This window comes from Apteryx mantelli, chromosome 38 (genome assembly GCF_036417845.1).
Source record: "Apteryx mantelli isolate bAptMan1 chromosome 38, bAptMan1.hap1, whole genome shotgun sequence".
Classification (NCBI taxonomy): Eukaryota; Metazoa; Chordata; class Aves; order Apterygiformes; family Apterygidae; genus Apteryx; species Apteryx mantelli.
Window position 1 is genome coordinate 503242 of NC_090015.1, and position 17852 is coordinate 521093.

The following is a 17852-nucleotide window of genomic DNA, read 5'->3' on the forward strand; positions in this document are numbered from 1 at the left end:
GCCCGCCCCTGGCCCCCCGGGGCGGCCCCGGCTGACGCCGGCGCTGGCACGGCCGCCCCCCGCCCGGGGCCGCCGCAGCCCCCGGCGTCACTCATCGCCCCCCCGCCACCCGCCCCCCGGTTATTTCTGGCCCTGACGGACAGGCGGGACTTGGGCGCCGTGGGGCAGACCCTCGCCCGGACGCGGGGGTCCCCCCGGGGGGGCTGCGCTGCCCGCGGGGCGGAGCGGGGGTGGCCGCGCTGGGGGGCAGAGCGGTCCACCCCACGGACACCTGGGGGGCCGGGAAGCCCACGGGGAGCGCCCGGACGCCTGGGTCCCTCTCAGGGTCAGAGGGGTCCACGGGGCAGAGTGAGGACGCCCGGACGCCTGGGTCCCTCTCAGGGTCAGAGGGGTCCACAGGGCAGCACCCGGACGCCTGGGTCCCTCTCGGGGTCAGAGGGGTCCACGGGGGCAGAGCGGGGACACCTGGACGCCTGGGTCCCTCTCGGGGTCAGAAGGGTCCACGGGGCAGAGTGAGGACGCCCGGACGCCTGGGTCCCTCTCGGGGTCAGAGGGGTCCACAGGGCAGCACCCGGACGCCTGGGTCCCTCTCGGGGTCAGAGGGGTCCACGGGGGCAGAGCGGGGACACCTGGACGCCTGGGTCCCTCTCGAAGGTCAGAGGGGCCCATGGGGCAGCACCCGGACACCTGGGTCCCTTTCAGGGGTCAGTGGGTCCCACGGGGCGGAGCAGGGGCACCCGGACGCCTGGGCCCGCTGGAGGGGCCGCCCCAGGAGCCGAAACCAGATCCGCACTTGTGGCGTAAACAGGGATTTGGTGTCCGGCCCCTGGGGCCAGGGGGGCTGGCGGGGTCGCCCCCTGCCCCACGGCAGCCCCACGGCGGCCCCACCGCCAGGGGGCTCCAGGGCTTGACTTACAGCCCCGGCAGGCCGTGTCCTCACGCCCGGGGTCGCGGGACCCCCCCTTCCCCCACGGCTCGGGAGGGAGCCCAGGCGTCCGGGCGGCCTGACAGACCCCCTGCCCCCCTGGAGGACCCAGGTGTCCGGGCTGGTCCCGCTCCGCTCGACGGACACCCCGAGAGTCTCCCCGCTGGGACTCAGGTGTCCGGGGGGCCCAGCCCTGCCCCCCGGGCCCCGGGTGCCCTGGGGGGGCGTGGGGCTGCCCCACGGCGCAGGGGGCCGGGGGGTGTTGGGTTCCTGGCCGTAACTCGAGCCCCACCTGCTCCCGCCTGGCTCCAGTTACCCCAACCATGGCCTTTGGCAGAGTCAGCGCCGGGGGGGGCTGGCCCGGCCCCACAGCCTGCCCCATAGCGGCCTGGGACCCCTCCAGCCCCCTGGCCTGCCTGGCAGAGGGCTAGGGGGCCGAGGACATCCCCAGCCCCACAGGCTGCCCCAAAGTGGTCTGAGGACCCCTCTCCAGCCCCACAGCAGGCTCTAGGGACCAGGCTCCCCCACAAGTCCCCCAACTGGCCCCATAGCGGGCCAGGGACCCCCCCAGCCTGCCCCACAGCGGGCCAGAGAGGCTGGGGTATCCCCAGCCAGTCCCTAGCTGGCCATGGGGTGGATGGGAGGGCCCCCACCTCATAGCCAGTCCTGGGGGGGCACTTGGGTGACCGGGAACCCCCCCAACTGCCCCACAGACAGTTCTGGGGGTGGGGGATGGCAGGCTTTGGGGGCGCCACGGGCCCACGGCCCCATAACCTGCCCCACAGCTTGCCTGGGGGAGCTCTCGGGGTCCTCCAGCCCCATAGCCCCACCACCACCTGGCCAGGTGGCACAGGGACACTGAGCCCCCCTCACGCTCAGACCCACATCCTGCCCCACGGTGCAGGAGGAGGGGTCCGAGGCCCCCTCGCCGCCCCACGGCGTCCGTGGGGCAGCACCGTGCTGTGCCCAGCTTGGATCCCCCTGGGGCCGCATTGGGGCGGGGGGGGAAGGCGACAGGTATAAACCCCCCGTCCCCGAGCCCAGAGCCCGGCCGAGGGCCCAGGCGTCCGGGGGTCCCAGCCAGGGGGGGAGGAGGGCGCTCGGCTTTACCCTATAAGGGGCCCGCGGGCGCCGGGGCCCAAAATAGCCGCGGGGGGGCCGGGCTGGGACAGCTGGGCCCCGGGATTAGGAGTGAAGCGCCGAGATTTCCACCCCCCGGGGCAGCTGCTGGGGCCCCCCCGGAAAGGGATGCGGCCCCCCAAAACCATCCCTGGGGAGCCCCCAACAGGACGGGCCCCCCCAAACTGCCCCAGGGACCCCCAAACACCCAAACCTGCCCCTGGGCAGCCCAAAATTGGGATGGGACCCCCCTCAGTCCTTCCACACAGTCCCCCAAACTGACCCAAACCTGCCCCAGAAATGCCCAGAGCAGCATGGGGACCCCCAAACTGACCCACACCAGCCCTCAGGGATCCCCAGATTGACCTAAAACTACCTCAAAATGGCCCCCAAAGACTCTCTAACTGCCCCAAACCTGCCCCGAGGATCCCCCAGCTGCCCTGGGGACCCACAAAACTGCCCAAGGACTCATAAGCTGGGACAGGGACCCCCAAAATTGACCCAAATTTGCTCCAGGGATCCCAGAACTGCCACAGAAACCTCCTAAATGCCCCAAACTGCCCTAAAACTGCCTTGGGGGCTGCAAACCTGCCCCCAAAACACCTAAAACTGCCCCCAAATGGCACCAGGGAGCCCAAACTGCCCCCACAGCCCCCCCTAACTGCGTCAGAAAGGCCCCAGAGATCCCAAATTGGCTCTGCAGATCCCCAAAACTGCCCCAAAATGGGGCCAGCTCCCCCCAGGGATCACCCAGGTGGAATGGGGACCCCCAAAACTGCCTTCAGTCACCACTCAACTGCCCTAGAGCCCCCCAAAACTGGAAATAGGGCCCCAAACTTCCTCTAGCAACCCCTAAACTGCCCCAAAGCCCCCCCCCGGGACCCCAGAGCTGCTCTGGGGACCCTCTGAATTGGGATGGGGACCCTGAAATCAACCCAAAGACCCCCAAAGCCCCCCTGGCACCCCAAAGCTGCTCTGGGGACTCTCTAAATTGAGACGTGGACCCAGAAATCACCCCAGAGACCCCCAGACCTGCACTAGGGACCCTCAAATCTGTCCCTGGGACCCCCAGTGCCCTCCAAGCCCCCCGTGAGCTGCCCAAGCTGCCCAGGTCTCCCCAGTGCGGCCCCACACGGAGACGGTGGGGTCTGGCCCCCCTGCCTAGGATAAGGGGCAGCCCCCCATCTGCCCCGGGAGAACCGGGGCCGGTGCCGGCCCTGCACCCCCCCCACCCCCAGACGAGGCCAACGGCTCCGGTTTTCTGCTTTTCTTTTAAAAGGCGCCCGCGGTTTCTGTACAAACCGACCCGAAACGGGAAAGGGGAACGGGACGCGGCTGTCGACTGGCCCCAGAGGGGGGCGGGGGGGGGGCAAAACCCACCCCCAGGGGTGGGGGCAAAACCGCCCCCGGTAGAAAAATAAACCTCAGGGGGGGCCGGAGACGGGGCACAGGAGCCATTTCTACCCCCCCGGGGCAGCCCCTGTGCCCTGTAGTGTCTGGGGGGGACTGTAACGTACCTGGGGGCCTGCAGAGGCGGTACCGCGGCGGGGGGTCCCTGGGGCAAAAAGGGGTAAAGGGGGTAGAAACGAGGTCCGTGAAGGGCAGGGGGAGCCGAGGGGGCTCAGACGAAAGAGTACTGGTTGCTGACGGCCCGAGCACGTCCCGGTCCCCCGTCGGGCTCCTCGGCGTGGGGGCCTCTGGCCCGAGGCTCCCCCCGGTCGCCGTCAGACGCTTCCTCCTCCTCTTCCTCCTCCTCTTCCTCCTCGCCGGGGGTGTCCAGAGACGGGGCAGGGCCTCCAGCGTCCAGGGGTGCCGGGGGCCCCCGCGGCGGCGGCGGGGGCGGCGGAGCGGGGGGCGGCACGCTACGGGACGTGCTCGGCTCTGCGGAGAAACGGATGGGAAGGGGGGGGACGGACGGACGGACGTCAGCCGGAGCCGCGGGACCCCCAGGGACATCCCTGTGGCCGCCGGCGCCCCGCGGCCGCCGCCGTCCCCCTCCCGCCGCCCGCCGCCAGCCGGGGGGGACGCGGGAGGGCACGATGGGGGGTGTGATGCTCTCAGGCACGCCGGGGCCCCCCCCGGTCACACTTACAAACAGTCACTCGTGCCGATGGAGATGAGCCCGGGCGAGTCGGGGCTGCGAGGGCTGGGCTCACAGGCGGCCGCGCGGCTCCCGGACCTGTCCCTGCCTGCAGGGAGGGCGCGGGAGCGGGGGGACGGGAGACAGAGACGCCCGTGAGAGACGGGACACGGGGGGGGACACGGGGACACACAGAGGGGACGAGGGCCGGAGCGGCAGGGCTGGCTCCCAGGAGGAAGGCAGGCAGGCAGATGGGAGCGCTACGGGGAGGGAGGCACGCACACTGGCGGAACAGGCAGACACAGCTACGCACAGGCGCACACACAAGGAATACAGGCAGACACAGTCCTGGATATACACATGCGGAAAGGAAACAGGCAGACACAGGCACACCAACGTGGAACAGCTAGACAGAAAACAGGAAGGAACAGCTTGACACGGGCACGCACACTTAGAAAGAAAAACGCCTGGAAACGGGCACACACACAGTGGGAAAACCAGCCAAAGACCCTTATGCATTGAGCTGGAAAGAGACACGGACACAAGCACGCCTCGGGGAGGGGAACAGCTGGACACGGACGCATGCGGGAGTTGCGAGCAGCCAGAGCCACACTCAGACAGGAGAGCAACCGGATGCACACATTCACTGGGGGGGAACAGCCGGACACGGACACACACACGGAGAGGAGAGCAGTGGAGATGGATGTGCACGCATGGAGAGGGAACAGCCAGGCGCGCACAGATGGAGAGGAACCAGCTATACGCAACCAAGTGTGTGCAGAACACAGTTGGACACAAACACACGCATCCCCCCAAAAACGGTTAAATACACATAAGGAGAAAAACAAAACAACTAAACACAGGTACACACGCAGAGAAGAAAACAGTCGAACACACATGAAAAGAGAGGGGAACAGGCAGACGCGCACATACACGCGTGCAAAAAGAAAAGGGCTCGACACGCACATGGAAAAGGAGCAGCCAAACACACACACGCAATGGGAATAACCAGGCACGGACACGCACACGTAGACAAGGAACAGCCAGACACGGACACGTGAGAAGGGAACAGTCGGACCAACCCCAGGGAAAAGCCAGGAAAGAGCTCCCAGAGCAGCGAGAGGAAGCCGGGGCTGAGGGCCCGTGAGCCCCTGCAGCAGGGATGGAGCAAGCCGGCGGCCCCAGAGCAGGGACGGAGTGAGCCGGTGGCCCCGGCAAGGAGATGGAGCGAGCCGGTAGCCCCGCGCGCCCTCACCGTGCAGCCGCTGGGACGCCACGACGTAGCTGACGAGGGTGACGTCGCTGGAGCCACCCGACTCCAGAGGAATGGGGTGCACCCGGAAGTGCTCCAGCATGTCGAAGATGGTCTGGAACCAGAGGTGCTGCACGCGGCACTGGGCGTCCTCGTTGAGCGAGAGCCGCAGGTGCTGGGGACGGAGGGGACGGAGGAGACGTCAGCCCCGGCGGCGGCCCCGGCCCCCCAGCCGCCCCCCGGCTGCCTCACCTTGGCCTTGCCCTGGAAGTTGAAGGTGAGGACGTACTCTCCCCGGCGCGTCTCGCTCTGCCGCACCAGGAAGACGCCGTGGCTGCTGGTGCCCCCCGCCAGCACCAGCTGGGCCGCCTTCAGCCGTGAGAGGGTGCCGTGAAACCAGGGGTACTCGGAGAGCGGGTGCTCGGGGTCCCCCTCGCCCGCCTCCGCCTCTGCCTGGAAAAGGAAGGACCCTGCCGAGGGCACGGAGAGCATCAGAGAGACCGGAGTGGAAAGAGGGAGCCTTTAATGCTCCCTGGAGAGACCCGGCTGCAGCCTGGAGAGCCCCAGCACCACGGCTGAGACCCCAAACCCGCCCCAGAGAGCCCCAGGACCAGGACGGAGACCCCAAACCCGCCCTGCACAGCCCCAGCACCAGGGATGAGACCCCAAACCCACTCCGGAGAGCCCCAGGGCCGGGACGGAGACGTCTCCGCACACCCCGGGTGGCCGGAGATGCACAGGGCTGGCGCCGTCCAGCCCTGGGGGCTGAGCGATGCCCTGCGCCCCCGGGCCCATACCTGCTCCGTCGGGGGTGTCGGGGAAGGGGGTGTGCAGCAGCCCGGGGGGGAAGGGGGCCTGGAGCCGCTCAGCCGCCTCCTCGATGGGGATCCGTGGGGGCAGCTCCGGGGGCAGCATCTCCATGGAGTCAAAGTGGGAGGCGGCGATGGAGACGGAGCTGGGCGACACGGAGGCCGAGGGGCGCTCGGAGAGGCCGCCGTAGGCGCCTGGGGGTGGCGGGGAGGCCGTCAGGGCCGGCCTGGGGGCGCCGGGGGCCGGGGCGCGGGGCGCCGGGACTCACCCTGCGCCAGGTGCTCGCTGCTCTCGCCGGGCAGCAGGGGCAGCTCCCGGCTGGGCACGCTCTCCGAGTGGTTGAGGCACGGCGCCACTGGGCTCTCCGCCTCCTCCCTGCGGCACACGGGGACAAGCGCTGGTGGCCCTGTCCTGTGCCCCCAGCACGGGGAACACCCTGCCGCCGTGGAGGGGAAGCGGCGGGAGAGGGGCCCACGGACAGGGCGGACCCGGGAGGAAGGCGCCCGCGGGAGCGGGAGGCCCGGGAGGTCCCGGGGCAGCCGGGGAGCGCGAGCGCGCAAGGCTCACCCCGGGCTCATGCAGTCCTGGATGTCGGCCAGCCACGACTTCATCTGCAGCGAGTCGACCGTCTCCAGGATGTACTCGAGCGAGTTCTCCATCTGCTGGCACGCGAGGAGGAGGAGGAGGAGGAGGAGGAGGAGGGGGAGGAAGAGAAAAGGTGTCAGCGCCCGCCGGAGCAGATCCCCCCCGCCTCGCCCCCGTTCCCCATCCCAGCACCTTCAGGACGAACGTGTTCTCCTTGTCGGGCATCTCCAGCGGCGTGGTGGTGCGCACGGCCGTCACCGCCGAGCACAGGATGCTCACGCGCGCCTTGGTGGCCTGCGGGGGGGGGATGGAGATGAGGTGACGGGGACGGCGACCCCCAGCCCCTCGCGGGTGGGGTGGGGGGCTCCAGTTCCTCCCCAAAAATGCGTCCCCAGAGGCTCCCAGTCCCCCTTCCCCGCGCCTCGCTCGGAGACCTTGGGAGCAGGCCCCCCTTCCGAGCCCACCTTCGGCGGGACGTAAAACTCCAGGGCGTAGCCGTCCCCGTCGCCCTTCCCGGCCTTCCGGAGCAGCAGGCGGCACCGCTGCCAGCGGGCCCGGCCCCCCACGCCCGCCCCGGGCCCCCCGTCGTCCGCCACGATGAAGTTGAGCACCCCCTCGCGCCGGACGCTGCAGGGCTCGGCCCGGGCGCCGGGGGCCCGGCCCAGGCGCAGGCGCTCGAAGCGCTGGGCCCAGCGCTCGCCGGCGGCGGCGGCCGGAGCCCCCTCGCCGGCACCCCCGGACGAGTTGGAGTTGGTGTTGGCCCCGGCAGCGGGCGGCTCGTGGCCAGCGGCGGACGGCTCGGCGACGCCACGCCACTGCAGCATGCCGCGGACGCTGCGGCCCACGCTGCGGAGGGAGAAGCGCTTGCGCAGCTTGGTCTTGGAGCCGGCGGTGGCAGCAGCGGCGGCGGCGGCGACGTCCTCGGAGCTGCGCGACTGGCCCCCCGGCAGCCCCGGGGCGGCGGGCTCCAGCGGCGAGGCCGCCGACGACTCGCTGCAGGTCTCGGAGGCGTCCCGGGGGCGGAGGGCGCCCGTGAAGGGGGCGATGGCGCAGCGGGGCGGGGAGGCGTCCCCGCCGCAGGCCCGCGTCACCTCGGCCTCGAAGTGCTCCACGAAGTGCTCGGCGAAGCGGCGCGAGAAGGCGGCTTCGGCCCCCGGCGCCCCAAACTGGGGGTTGTCACTGACGAAGGCCCGGAAGCGGCGGGCGAAGTCGCGGGCGGCAGCGCGCGCGTGGGCCTCGCAGAAGTCCCGCCAGCCCGGTGGCGGCGCTGGCGGTGGCGGCGTCGCCCCGCCGCCCCCCGCGCTGCCGTTCATGCCGCCGGCGGCCCCGGGGGGCCCGGGCGCCCCTGAGGCGCTGCGGACCCCGCTGCTGCCCCGGCGGCCGCACTCGTCCTCACCTGCGGGGGTGCAGAGGAGGCAGTCGGGGGGCGGCCGGGGGGTGGCAGGGACCCCAGAGCCTCCTCCTCACCCCAGGAGCCGCACGTCCGCTCCCTGCATCCCCAGGACCCCTCGGGGCTCCCCTGAACGCCCCAGGACCGTGCAAGACCCACCGTCTGCCCCACTACGGCGGTCCTGCTCCCGCAGGGACCCCACGGGGTCGTCCCTGGCCCCCAAAGTCCTGGATCTGCCCTCCAGAGCCCTCATTCTCCATCCAGGACCCCACAAGGACATCCCTTAAGCCCGAGAGCCCTCAGATCTACTCCCCAGGCCCCTCTGTGACCACACAGGGCTGTCCCTGACCCCCCAGAGCCCTCAAATCTGCCCCACAGACCCCTCATTCTCCACCTGGGACCTCCCCAAAGCTTCCAGATCTGCTCCCCAGAGCACTCCTCCTCCCACTGGGACCCCACAGGGCCATTCTTGCCCCTCAAAGTTCCTGGATCTGCTCCCTAGAACCCTCATGCTCCATCCAGGACCCTACAAGGTCATCCCAGACCCCCTGGAGCTCCCAGATCTGCCCCCCAGACTCCTCTGGGACTCCACACAGATGTTCCTGGTCTCTCAGAGCTCCTGGACCCGCCCCCAGATTTCTCCATCTCTTTCTGGGACCCCACAGAACCATCCCTGACCCCCCAGAGCCCCAAGATCTGCCTCTCAGACCCCTCCAGAACCACACAGGACCATCCCTGACCCCCCAAAGTCCCTGGCTCTGCCCCCCAGCACCCTCTTTCTCCATCCAGGACTCCACAGAGCCATCCCTGACCGCCAGAACTCCTGGAAGGCCCCACAGACCCCTCCTCTCCCCTCCAGAACCCCACAGGGCTGTCCCAGACCCCCCAGAGCCCCCAGACCTGCCCCACAGACCCCTCCTCTCCCCTCCGGGACCCCACAGGGCCGTCCCAGACCCCCCGGAGCCCCCAGACCTGCCCCACAGACCCCTCCGGGACCCCGCAGGGCCGCCCCCGGCCCCCTCGGCCCCGTTCCCCCGACTCCCCCCCGTCCCGCGGGACCCCCCGGGCCGTGTGGGACCCCCCGGCCCCGCCCCCCGGGGCCCCTGCCCGGCCCCCGGCGCCCTCCCCCGGCCCCAGCGCTGACCATGGCGGCCCCGCCCCGCCCCGGCTCCGCGTCGCTGGTCCCGAGTGCGAACGGGGCGGGGGGGAGGGGCGGGGGCGGCCTGACCCAGCCCCCCCCGCGGCTTCCACTTCCGGGGCTCGCCGCTCTTCCGCTTCCGCCTCCCGAGGGAGCGCCGGGGGGGGGGACGGGTCAGAGCGCCCCCAAGTGACCATAGAGAGGGGGCGGCACCGACCAGAGCACGCGGCCCGGGAGCATTGAGATGGAGCAAGTCGGTGCAGAGCGCCCCCCTTCGCCGGAGCACAGCGAGGGCAAGAGAGACCAGAACGCTTCCAACTGCTCACCATAGAGACGGGCCGCGCGGGAAAGCAGCGCCTCTTTCTGCCGCTGGTCATAGAGCAGAAGCCTGAGTGTAACTAGAGTGGCTCTATGAGAACCATAAAGCTGAGAAGACGGAGGCAACCACCGGGCCCCAAGAGAGCCATAGAGAGCCAGTTCTTCTTCTTCCACGCCTAGACTGTCTCAGCCGCTCGGTGCGACCATAGAGAGGCGAGGCTAGAGAGCACCTCCGCACTAACATAAACACCATAGAGCCAGCTCGTGGAGGACTAGAGCGTCACCCTGCATGAAACGTAAACTATAACGCTTAGCGGCGGGCGGGGCCAGAGCGCCCCCCAGTGCTGGGTGTCGCCATGGAGACCCCCGTTACCGCGCCGGGGGGGACACACACACCCGTTCCCGCCGGTACCTGAGGCGCGACAGTCCCCCGGCGGGGTGGCGGGTCCCCGCGCCGGTGGCGGTGCTGGGCGGCCCGGTGCGGGGGGGAGGGAAGAGAGGGGTGCGTGGCTGAGGCGAGAGCCGGGACTCGTTCCCCCCCCCCGCGGTGATTCGGCCGGCGGAGGGATCCTGCCGGCTGCGCCCGTGTCCTCACGTGCCCCGCCGCCCCCCCACCCGCGGCCGGCCGCGAGGCGAGGCGACGCACGGCGCATGCGCTCCGCTGCGCACGGCCCCGCCCCCTCGGCGCGCGCACGCGCGGCCGCCGGCGGGGGGGGGTGAAGCGCGCAGCGTCCGCCGCGCATGCGCAGCGCGCGGCCGGAGCGGGGGGGAGCGGCGCCCTTTGTGGCCGCGGCGCGCATGCGCGACGGGACTATTTTCTGCCGGCGGAGGAAAAACGCGTGAAGCGAAGCCGGTGCTGGGGCAGGGGGGGAAGGATCGTTTCCTCCGCCCGCCCCGGAGGTCACGTGAGGCGCGGGGGAAAAGCGAAGGGGGGGCGAAAAGAGGAGAAAAGGGGGGGAGAAAAAGCCGGCGCGGCGCATGCGCGGTGTCTCCCCGCCCATTGTGCGGAGGGACACAGGGCGCGAGGGGAGGCGCGCGCTGCGGCCGCCGGCGCCCCGGCCCCCCCCCCCCCGCCGCCGCCGCCGCCCGCCCCCGTCGGCTCCGCCGCGCCCGGCTCCGCGCGCGCCGCCGCCGCCGCCCGCTGCCCGCCGCCCCGCGCGCGCCCCCGGGCGGGGGGGCCGCCCCGCGCGCCGCCGGGCCCCGCCGCCGCCGCCATGTTGAAGCAGCCGCAGCCGCTGCCCCCGCAGCCCCCCGCCGCCGCCGCCGCGGCGCCGCCCGCCGCCCGCAAGGCCCCGCCGCCGCCGCCGCCCCCCGCCGCCAGCCCCAACGGCAGCCTCAGCCCCGGCGGCGGCGCGGCCCGCGCGGCCCCGGCAGCCGCGGCCCCCGGCGGCGCGGGAGGGGGGGGAGGCCCCGGAGGAAGCGGTGGCACCAGGTAACATCCGGGTCCTGCCGGGACGGGACCGGGGGGGCGGGGGGGTCCCGGCCCCGCGCGGGGGGGGGTGCGCGTGGTGGTGGGGAGGAGGAAAAGGAGGGAGCCTGGCGCTGATTGGCCGGCGGCGCGGCCAATCAGGGCGGGGGGGAAGGGGCACGTGGGGGGTGGACCCCCCCCCCCGCCTCCCCCCATGGGGCTGGAGGGACCCAGGTGTCCGGGCGGTCATGGCTGCCCCACGGGCAGGGGAAGGGGCGTCCCTGCCTCCCCGGCGGGGCCCAGGTGTCCGGGTGGCATCGTCAGCAGGGATCTCTCAGCTCAGAGGGGACACCGGTGTCTCCCCCCCCCCACGAGTGGGACACAGGTGTCCACCTCTCATCAGTGGGGACCAGGGACCCAGGTGTCCAGGGCCTGTTCCCCCCCCCAGTCACTGGAACCCAGGTGTCCAGGGCCTGTCCCCCCCCCAGTCACTGGGACCCAGGTGTCCAGGACCTGTCCCCCCCCATCATTGGGACCCAGGTGTCCAGGGTCTGCCCCCCCCCAGTCACTGGGACCCAGGTGTCCAGGACCTGTCCCCCCCCATCACTGGGACCCAGGTGTCTGGGGCCCCCCTGTCAGTGGAGACCAGGAACCCAGATGTCCGGGCCCCCCCCATCAGCAGGGACCAAGGTGTCCAGGCCCTCCCCATCAGTGGGATCTGGAACCCAGGCGTCTGGGTCCAGCCCCCCTGCTCGGCAGTGTCCGGGGACCCAGGCGTCCGGGCCATCCCGCAGCAATCAGTGGGGAGCACCATCTCCCGCGCGTGAGTCCTGGGCGGCCGAGGGGTCCCGCTTTGGGGACCCCCACAAGGGCCCCTTTGTGCAGGGCAGGGCCGCCCCCCCCCCCCCCCCCAGCAAGGGTTCTTCGTGCCCTCCGCTGCCCCCTGAGCCAGGGGGCCCAGGTGTCCGGGCTCTGCCGGTGCCCTGAGGCCCGGCCAAGCCCTTGCTTGTGTTTCAGGGGCCAGAGCACGGGGAAGGGGCCCCTGCAGGTGCCGGTAAGTGAGCGGCGAGCAGGGGGCGGCGCGGGGGAGGGCTCTGAGACATCACGGCTGGCCCGCGGCTGATTTGGGGGGGTCCCTTTCCGCTCCCCGCAGGTCTTCGAGGGCGTCTACAACAACTCCCGCATGCTGCACTTCCTTACAGCTGTGGTGGTGAGTCGGCGGGGCGGGCGGCGGGGCTGGGCCAGGGGGGCGGCGGGGCTGGGCCCCCATCGCCTTCCCCTCTCGCCCAGGGCTCCACCTGCGACATCAAGGTGAAGAACGGCAGCACCTTCGAGGGCATCTTCAAGACACTGAGCTCAAAGGTGAGCGTGGGCAGCGGCGGCAGCGGCTGCGGGGCAGCGGCAACGGCCCCGCCGTGACGCCCGCCTGCCCGCAGTTCGAGCTGGCGGTGGACGCCGTGCACCGGCGGAACCCCGAGCAGCCCTCCGGCCCCAAACGCGAGGACATCGTGGACACCATGGTCTTCAAGCCCGCCGACGTCATGCTGGTGCACTTCCGCAATGTGGACTTCAACTACGCCACGAAAGGTGCCGGGGTGGGGGGTGGCCGGGCCGCGGGGGCCGCTGGCGAGGGCCGGGCCTCACTGTACCCCCCCGGTGCCCCACCGCAGATAAATTCACCGACTCGGCCATCGCCATGAACTCGAAGGTGAACGGAGAGCACAAGGAAAAGGTGCTGCAGCGCTGGGAGGGCGGCGACAGCAACAGCGACGACTACGACCTGGATTCGGACATGGTGAGGGACGGGGATGGGGACGGGGATGGGCAGCACGGGGTGGCCGCTGAGCCCTCTTCTCCCGCAGTCCAACGGGTGGGACCCCAACGAGATGTTCAAGTTCAATGAGGAGACCTACGGAGTGAAGACCACCTACGACAGCAGCCTCGCCTCCTACACGTGAGCGCGCTGGGGAGGGCGAGGGACGGCGGGACCCCCACTGCCGCCGCCGGGAGCCCCCGCCCCGCTGACACTGCGCGGCTCCCCGCAGGGTGCCCCTGGAGAAGGACAACTCGGAGGAGTTCCGGCAGCGGGAGGCGCGGGCGGCCCAGCTGGCGCGGGAGATCGAGTCGAGCCCCCAGTACCGGCTGCGCATCGCCATGGAGAACGACGACGGGCGCACGGAGGAGGAGAAGCACAGCTCGGTGCAGCGCCAGGGCTCGGGCCGCGACAGCCCCAGCCTGGCCGCCGCCAGGTCGGCGCCACCGCGGTCACGTCCACATCCCTGTCCCTGCCGGCGCCCCCCCAGCCCCGCGTAACCCCCCTGGCTCTGCCCGCAGGGAGAGCAAGTACAACCCACTGCCGCAGCGCGTGCGGGACGGGTCGCGCGGCGGCGTCCGCTGCGGCTCCTCCCGCGGCGGGCGGCCCGGGGTGGGCTCCCTCCCGCCCCGCGGCGCCCCCCACCACGCCGACCCCGGCCCGGAGCAGCGTGGCATCAACGGAGGTGAGAGCGGGGCCGGGGGCCAGCGCCGGGGTGGGTGGGGGGCTCGGCCACCCCCTCCTCACCCCCCCGCACGTCTTTCCCCCCCCCCCCCCCAGGGCCGTCTCGCATGTCTCCGAAGTCGCAGCGCCCCATCCGGGGGGCCAAAACGGCATCGTCTCCGGGCGGGCGCGCTGCTGAGGCCTCCCCGGTGCCGCCGGCAGGTGGGGAAGGGCCGGCAGTGGGGGGGCAGCAGTGGGGGGCGGCTGCCAGCCCCCCCCTCACTGCCGCCTCTCTGCCGGCAGCAGGGCGCATGTATCCGCCGCGCTCCCCCAAGGCGGCCGTGCCTGCCCCGGCCTCCCCCCAGGACCCGCCGGCGGCCACCCCCCCAGGGGAGGCGCGGACGGCGCTGGAGCCCACGGCGCCCCCCAACCCGCCGTCCCCGAAAGCCGTGGCCCCCCCGGCCGACGGCAAGGACCGCAGCGCCCCCCCCTTCGTGCCCCCCGCCAAAGAGGCGCCGGCGGCCAAGGACACCGGCCGGGCCCTGGAGGCCCCGGGGCCCCCGGAGCCCCCCAAGGCACCCGGTAAAGGTGAGCAGTGCCGTGCCGTGCCGTGCCGGGGAGGGGGCAGGTCTGGGGCGGCCCCAGCCTCACCCCGCTTTCCCCTGCACGCAGCTGGGCTGCAGACGGAGCAGCAGCGCAGTCAGCTGGAGGAGCTGCGCAAGTTCGGCGCCCAGTTCAAGGTGAGGCCGTGGGGCACCGTGGGGTGGCTGTGGGGCGGCCGCGGGGCGCTCACTTCCCTTCCACCCGCAGCTGCAGTCCAGCAGCGCCCCGGATGCTGCCCTGGAGCCCTTCCCGCCTCGGGCCAAGGAGCCCCCCGAGGGCAAAGGGAAGGAGAAGGGCCCCGAGGCGGCGGGCGCCAAGGCCCCCGAGGAGGGTGCCGGCTCCAAGGGCGCCCCGGAGCCGCCGCCGGACGGCGGGAAGGAGGAGAAGGGGGGCGAGGGCGGCCCCGAGCGGCCCCCGGGGACCCCCCCGGGCAAGGGCGAGGGCGACGACAAGGAGGAGGGCCCCGTCTCGGAGTGAGTGCCGGGGGGGGGCAGCGTGGGGGGGGCGCCTGGGGCCGCGGCTCACTGCTCCCCCCCCCCCCCATTCCAGGCAGGTGAAGAAGTCGACCCTGAACCCCAACGCCAAGGAGTTCAACCCCTCCAAGACGCTGCTGGCGGTGGTGAGCGGCAGGGTGGTGGCAGGGGGGCCCGGGGGGGCAGCGGGGGCCCCGCTGACCCCACGCTCTTCCCCCCGCAGAACAAGGCCGCCAGCACGCCCACGTCCCCGGGGCCGCGCACCCACTCCACACCCTCCATCCCGGTGCTTGCCGCTGGGCAGAGCGGCATGTACAGCCCCCAGTACATCTCCTACATACCTCAGATCCACATGAGCCCCGCCGTGCAGGTGAGCCGTGCCGGGGGGCCGGGGGGGGCCTGGGGGGCCGAGCTGCCCCCTAACCTCTCCCTCCCCGCAGGCGCCCCAGATGTACCCCTACCCCGTCTCCAACTCGGTGCCCGGCCAACAGGGAAAGTACCGGGGGGCTAAAGGTGAGTGCACGCTGCCCCCACCTTGCCACGGGGCCAGCCCTGTGCCCCCCACCTCGCCGCGGGGCTGGCCCAGGGCCACCCTCAGCCTTCGTCTGCATGTCCCCCCCCCAGCAGGGTCGCTCCCCCCGCAGCGCTCAGACCAGCACCAGCCGGCATCGGCGCCCCCCATCATGCAGGCAGCAGCGGCGGCGGGGCCTCCGCTGGTGGCGGCCACCCCCTACTCCTCTTACATCTCCTACAACCCCCAGCAGTTCACAGGGCAGCCCGCCATGATGCAGCCCATGGCCCACTACCCCTCGCAGGTACAGGCAGACAAGGGGGGAGGCGCTACAGCCAGACGGGAAGGGGAGGGGAGACAAACAAGGGTGCATGGATGCGTGAGACAGGTAGGCAAGAGACACTCTGGTAGGGGGTGATACAGACAACAGCGTGTAGTACAACCAAGTGCATCATTAACAGAACGCGATACAGGCAAGCAGAGCAGTGCAATACAGGCAGGAGAGAGGTGACTCAGCACTGTATCTGGATGAGCTGTAGCTGGATCTGGGCGATACAACCAGACAAGGTTACAGGCAGGTGAGATGGGTGCAGTACAGCCAGGTGCAGTGAGGTGCTACAGGCGGTTGCAGGGTGTCAGGTGAAGAAAACAACACTAAAACTAAATCAGAGTTATGTAGAGGCAACACAGTTGGATGAGCAGGAACATGGTACAGTCAGCCAAAAGGAATTGTGATACAGTCAGATAGAGACCATGCAATAAGGACTAACAAGGAGCGCAGGAATGGGGAAGAATATGGTAGACATAGATGACACGATACAACCAAAGATGCACTTTGACAAAAGAGGGACATGGTATAGCCAGCCAGGAGGGAGGACATGCTACACCTGGCTGGGGCCGCGCACCCCCGGCCCAGCGTGCTCCCTCTCCCCCCGCAGCCGGTCTTCGCCCCGATGCTCCAGAGCAACCCCCGGATGATGGCATCGGGCAGCCACCCCCAGGCCATCGTCTCCTCCTCCGCCCCCCAGTACCCCCCAGCCGAGCAGCCCGCGCCCCAGACGCTCTACGGTGAGTCCCGTCCCTGTCCCCGCGCCATCCCCATCCCCGCGCCCTCCCCGCAGCTGACGGCGCCTCCCCGCAGCCACCGTGCACCAGTCGTACCCCCACCATGCCGCCCCGCTGCACCCGCACCAGCCCCAGCCCGCCACCACACCGACGGGGAGCCAGCAGCCGGCGCAGCATGCCGCCCCCAGCCCCGTGCAGGTACCACAGGGGGGGCCTGGGGCGGGACGAGGGGGGGGATCGGGGCCGGCGGTGCCGCTGACGGCTCCGCCTGCGCCCCCCCGCCGCCGGCAGCACCAAGCCGGGCAGCCCCCGCACCTGGGGGGGGCCCAGCAGCAGCAGAGCCTCTACCACGCGGCCACGCTGACGGCCACGCCGCCCTCCATCACGCCCGGGCCCGGCGCCCAGTCGCCCCAGAGCAGCTTCCCCCAGCAGGCCGCCGTCTACGCCATCCACGCGCACCAGCAGCTGCAGCACGGCTACTCCAACATGGCCCACGTCACCCAGGTGGGCGGCGCGGCGGGGACGGGGGGACGCGACGGGTGAGGGGGGGCTCGGCACGCTACGGGTAGCAGGGCGCAGGGCAGTAACGGGGGGACGCAACGGGTGGTGGACGCGGCGCACAGCAGGTAACGGGAACGCAACAGGTAACGAGGATGCAAGGGGTGATGGGGACGCGATGGGTAACAGAGGGAACTCAACAAGGAACAGGGATGCAACAGGTAATGGATGTGATAGGTGACAGGGATGCGATGGTAACGGGGGAAACGCGGCACGTGACGGGTAACAGGTGATGGGTAAACAGGGACACAGTGCGCGACGGGTAACGGGGGGGACTCAGCACACGACAGGAAACGGATAGGATGGTAACGGGGGACACGGTGTGCGGCGGGTGACAGTAATACAATGGTAACGGGGGGCCGTGGCCCCGCGTCGCCCCCCCCCCTTCCCGCAGGCCCACGTGCAGACGGGGCTCCCGGCGGCGCCGCCCCCCCACCCCGGGGCCCCCCACCCGCCCCAGGTGATGCTGCTCCACCCCCCACAGAGCCACGGGGGGCCCCCCCAGGGCGGGGTGCCCCAGAGCGGGGTGCCGGCCCTCTCAGCCTCCACCCCCTCGCCCTACACCTACATCGGGCACCACCAAGGTGAGTCGGGGGGCAGGCGGGGGGGGGGCGCAGCGGGGAGCCCCCCCCAGCGCCCCGCGCTCACCCACCGCCTCCTCTCCTCGCAGTCCAGTCTCACCCATCCCAGCAGCTCCCCTTCCACCCCCCGGGGAACTGACGCCCACCCCGACGGCCGCCTGACCCGGCCCCGGCCCGGCCCCGCCGGCTCGACCAAGCACCTTTTTCTTTGCGTTCGTTTGGGGGGGGGAGGCGCGGGGGGGGAGGGAGAAGGCGGCAGCTGCTCCGCCCCTCCCTCCCCCTCCCCCTCCTGGAGACCCCAAAGTTTTATTTTCTATTATTTATAACTGAGGGAAAAAAAAAGAAAAGGCGACAAACAAGCAAAAGGACACCCAACCCAAAGCGAGAATCGGGCCGCTAAAGCAGAGGGTTTTTTTTCCGGTCTCCGCTTCCCCCCTCCCTCCCCCGTTAACTCGAACAAAGGAGCCGCCGCGACGCCACACTCGGACTTTTTATTACGTTAAAAAAAATATTTAAAAATTAAAAAAAAAATAAAATCTTAAACTAACTTCAGCCAGGGC

At 71.1% G+C, this 17852-nt stretch overlaps 2 protein-coding genes across 9 annotated transcripts; one reads left to right on the forward strand and one right to left on the reverse strand.

Moving 5' to 3' along the window:
* Positions 1-92: 92 nt before the first annotated feature.
* Positions 93-9702, reverse strand: SH2B1 (SH2B adaptor protein 1). 4 transcript variants are annotated; one of them, XR_010886764.1, is made up of 11 exons: positions 8321-8807; positions 7236-8167; positions 6964-7065; positions 6754-6845; positions 6455-6561; positions 6174-6380; positions 5629-5846; positions 5380-5551; positions 4137-4233; positions 367-3925; positions 93-309 (listed from the first exon to the last, which is right to left on the reverse strand). XR_010886764.1 is itself a non-coding variant. In XM_067314914.1 (10 exons), the coding sequence occupies exons 2-10, from the start codon at positions 8082-8084 to the stop codon at positions 3907-3909; spliced, it is 1863 nt and encodes a 620-aa protein (XP_067171015.1). In that variant the 5' UTR covers positions 8085-8167; positions 9626-9702; the 3' UTR covers positions 93-3906. The 4 variants fall into 4 exon arrangements, 3 of the variants coding, with proteins under 3 accessions (XP_067171015.1, XP_067171016.1, XP_067171014.1); XM_067314914.1 differs by lacking the exon at positions 8321-8807 and adding an exon at positions 9626-9702 and having other exon boundaries at positions 93-3925; XM_067314915.1 differs by lacking the exon at positions 8321-8807 and adding an exon at positions 9306-9366 and having other exon boundaries at positions 93-3925.
* A 138-nt stretch (positions 9703-9840) lies between these two features.
* ATXN2L (ataxin 2 like) lies at positions 9841-17844 on the forward strand. 5 transcript variants are annotated; one of them, XM_067314906.1, is made up of 22 exons: positions 9841-9913; positions 12043-12079; positions 12179-12235; positions 12316-12387; positions 12462-12612; positions 12696-12820; positions 12888-12979; positions 13071-13274; positions 13360-13523; positions 13619-13723; positions 13805-14089; positions 14174-14241; positions 14312-14577; positions 14654-14723; positions 14801-14947; positions 15018-15090; positions 15202-15392; positions 16027-16156; positions 16230-16351; positions 16445-16657; positions 17106-17295; positions 17382-17844. In XM_067314906.1, exons 3-22 carry the CDS (start codon positions 12209-12211, stop codon positions 17429-17431), a joined length of 2745 nt encoding a protein of 914 aa, XP_067171007.1. In that variant the 5' UTR covers positions 9841-9913; positions 12043-12079; positions 12179-12208; the 3' UTR covers positions 17432-17844. The 5 variants fall into 5 exon arrangements, with proteins under 5 accessions (XP_067171007.1, XP_067171006.1, XP_067171010.1 ...); XM_067314905.1 differs by lacking the exon at positions 9841-9913 and adding an exon at positions 11009-11049; XM_067314909.1 differs by lacking the exon at positions 9841-9913 and adding an exon at positions 11009-11049 and having other exon boundaries at positions 17196-17295.
* The last annotated feature ends 8 nt before the right edge of the window (positions 17845-17852 follow it).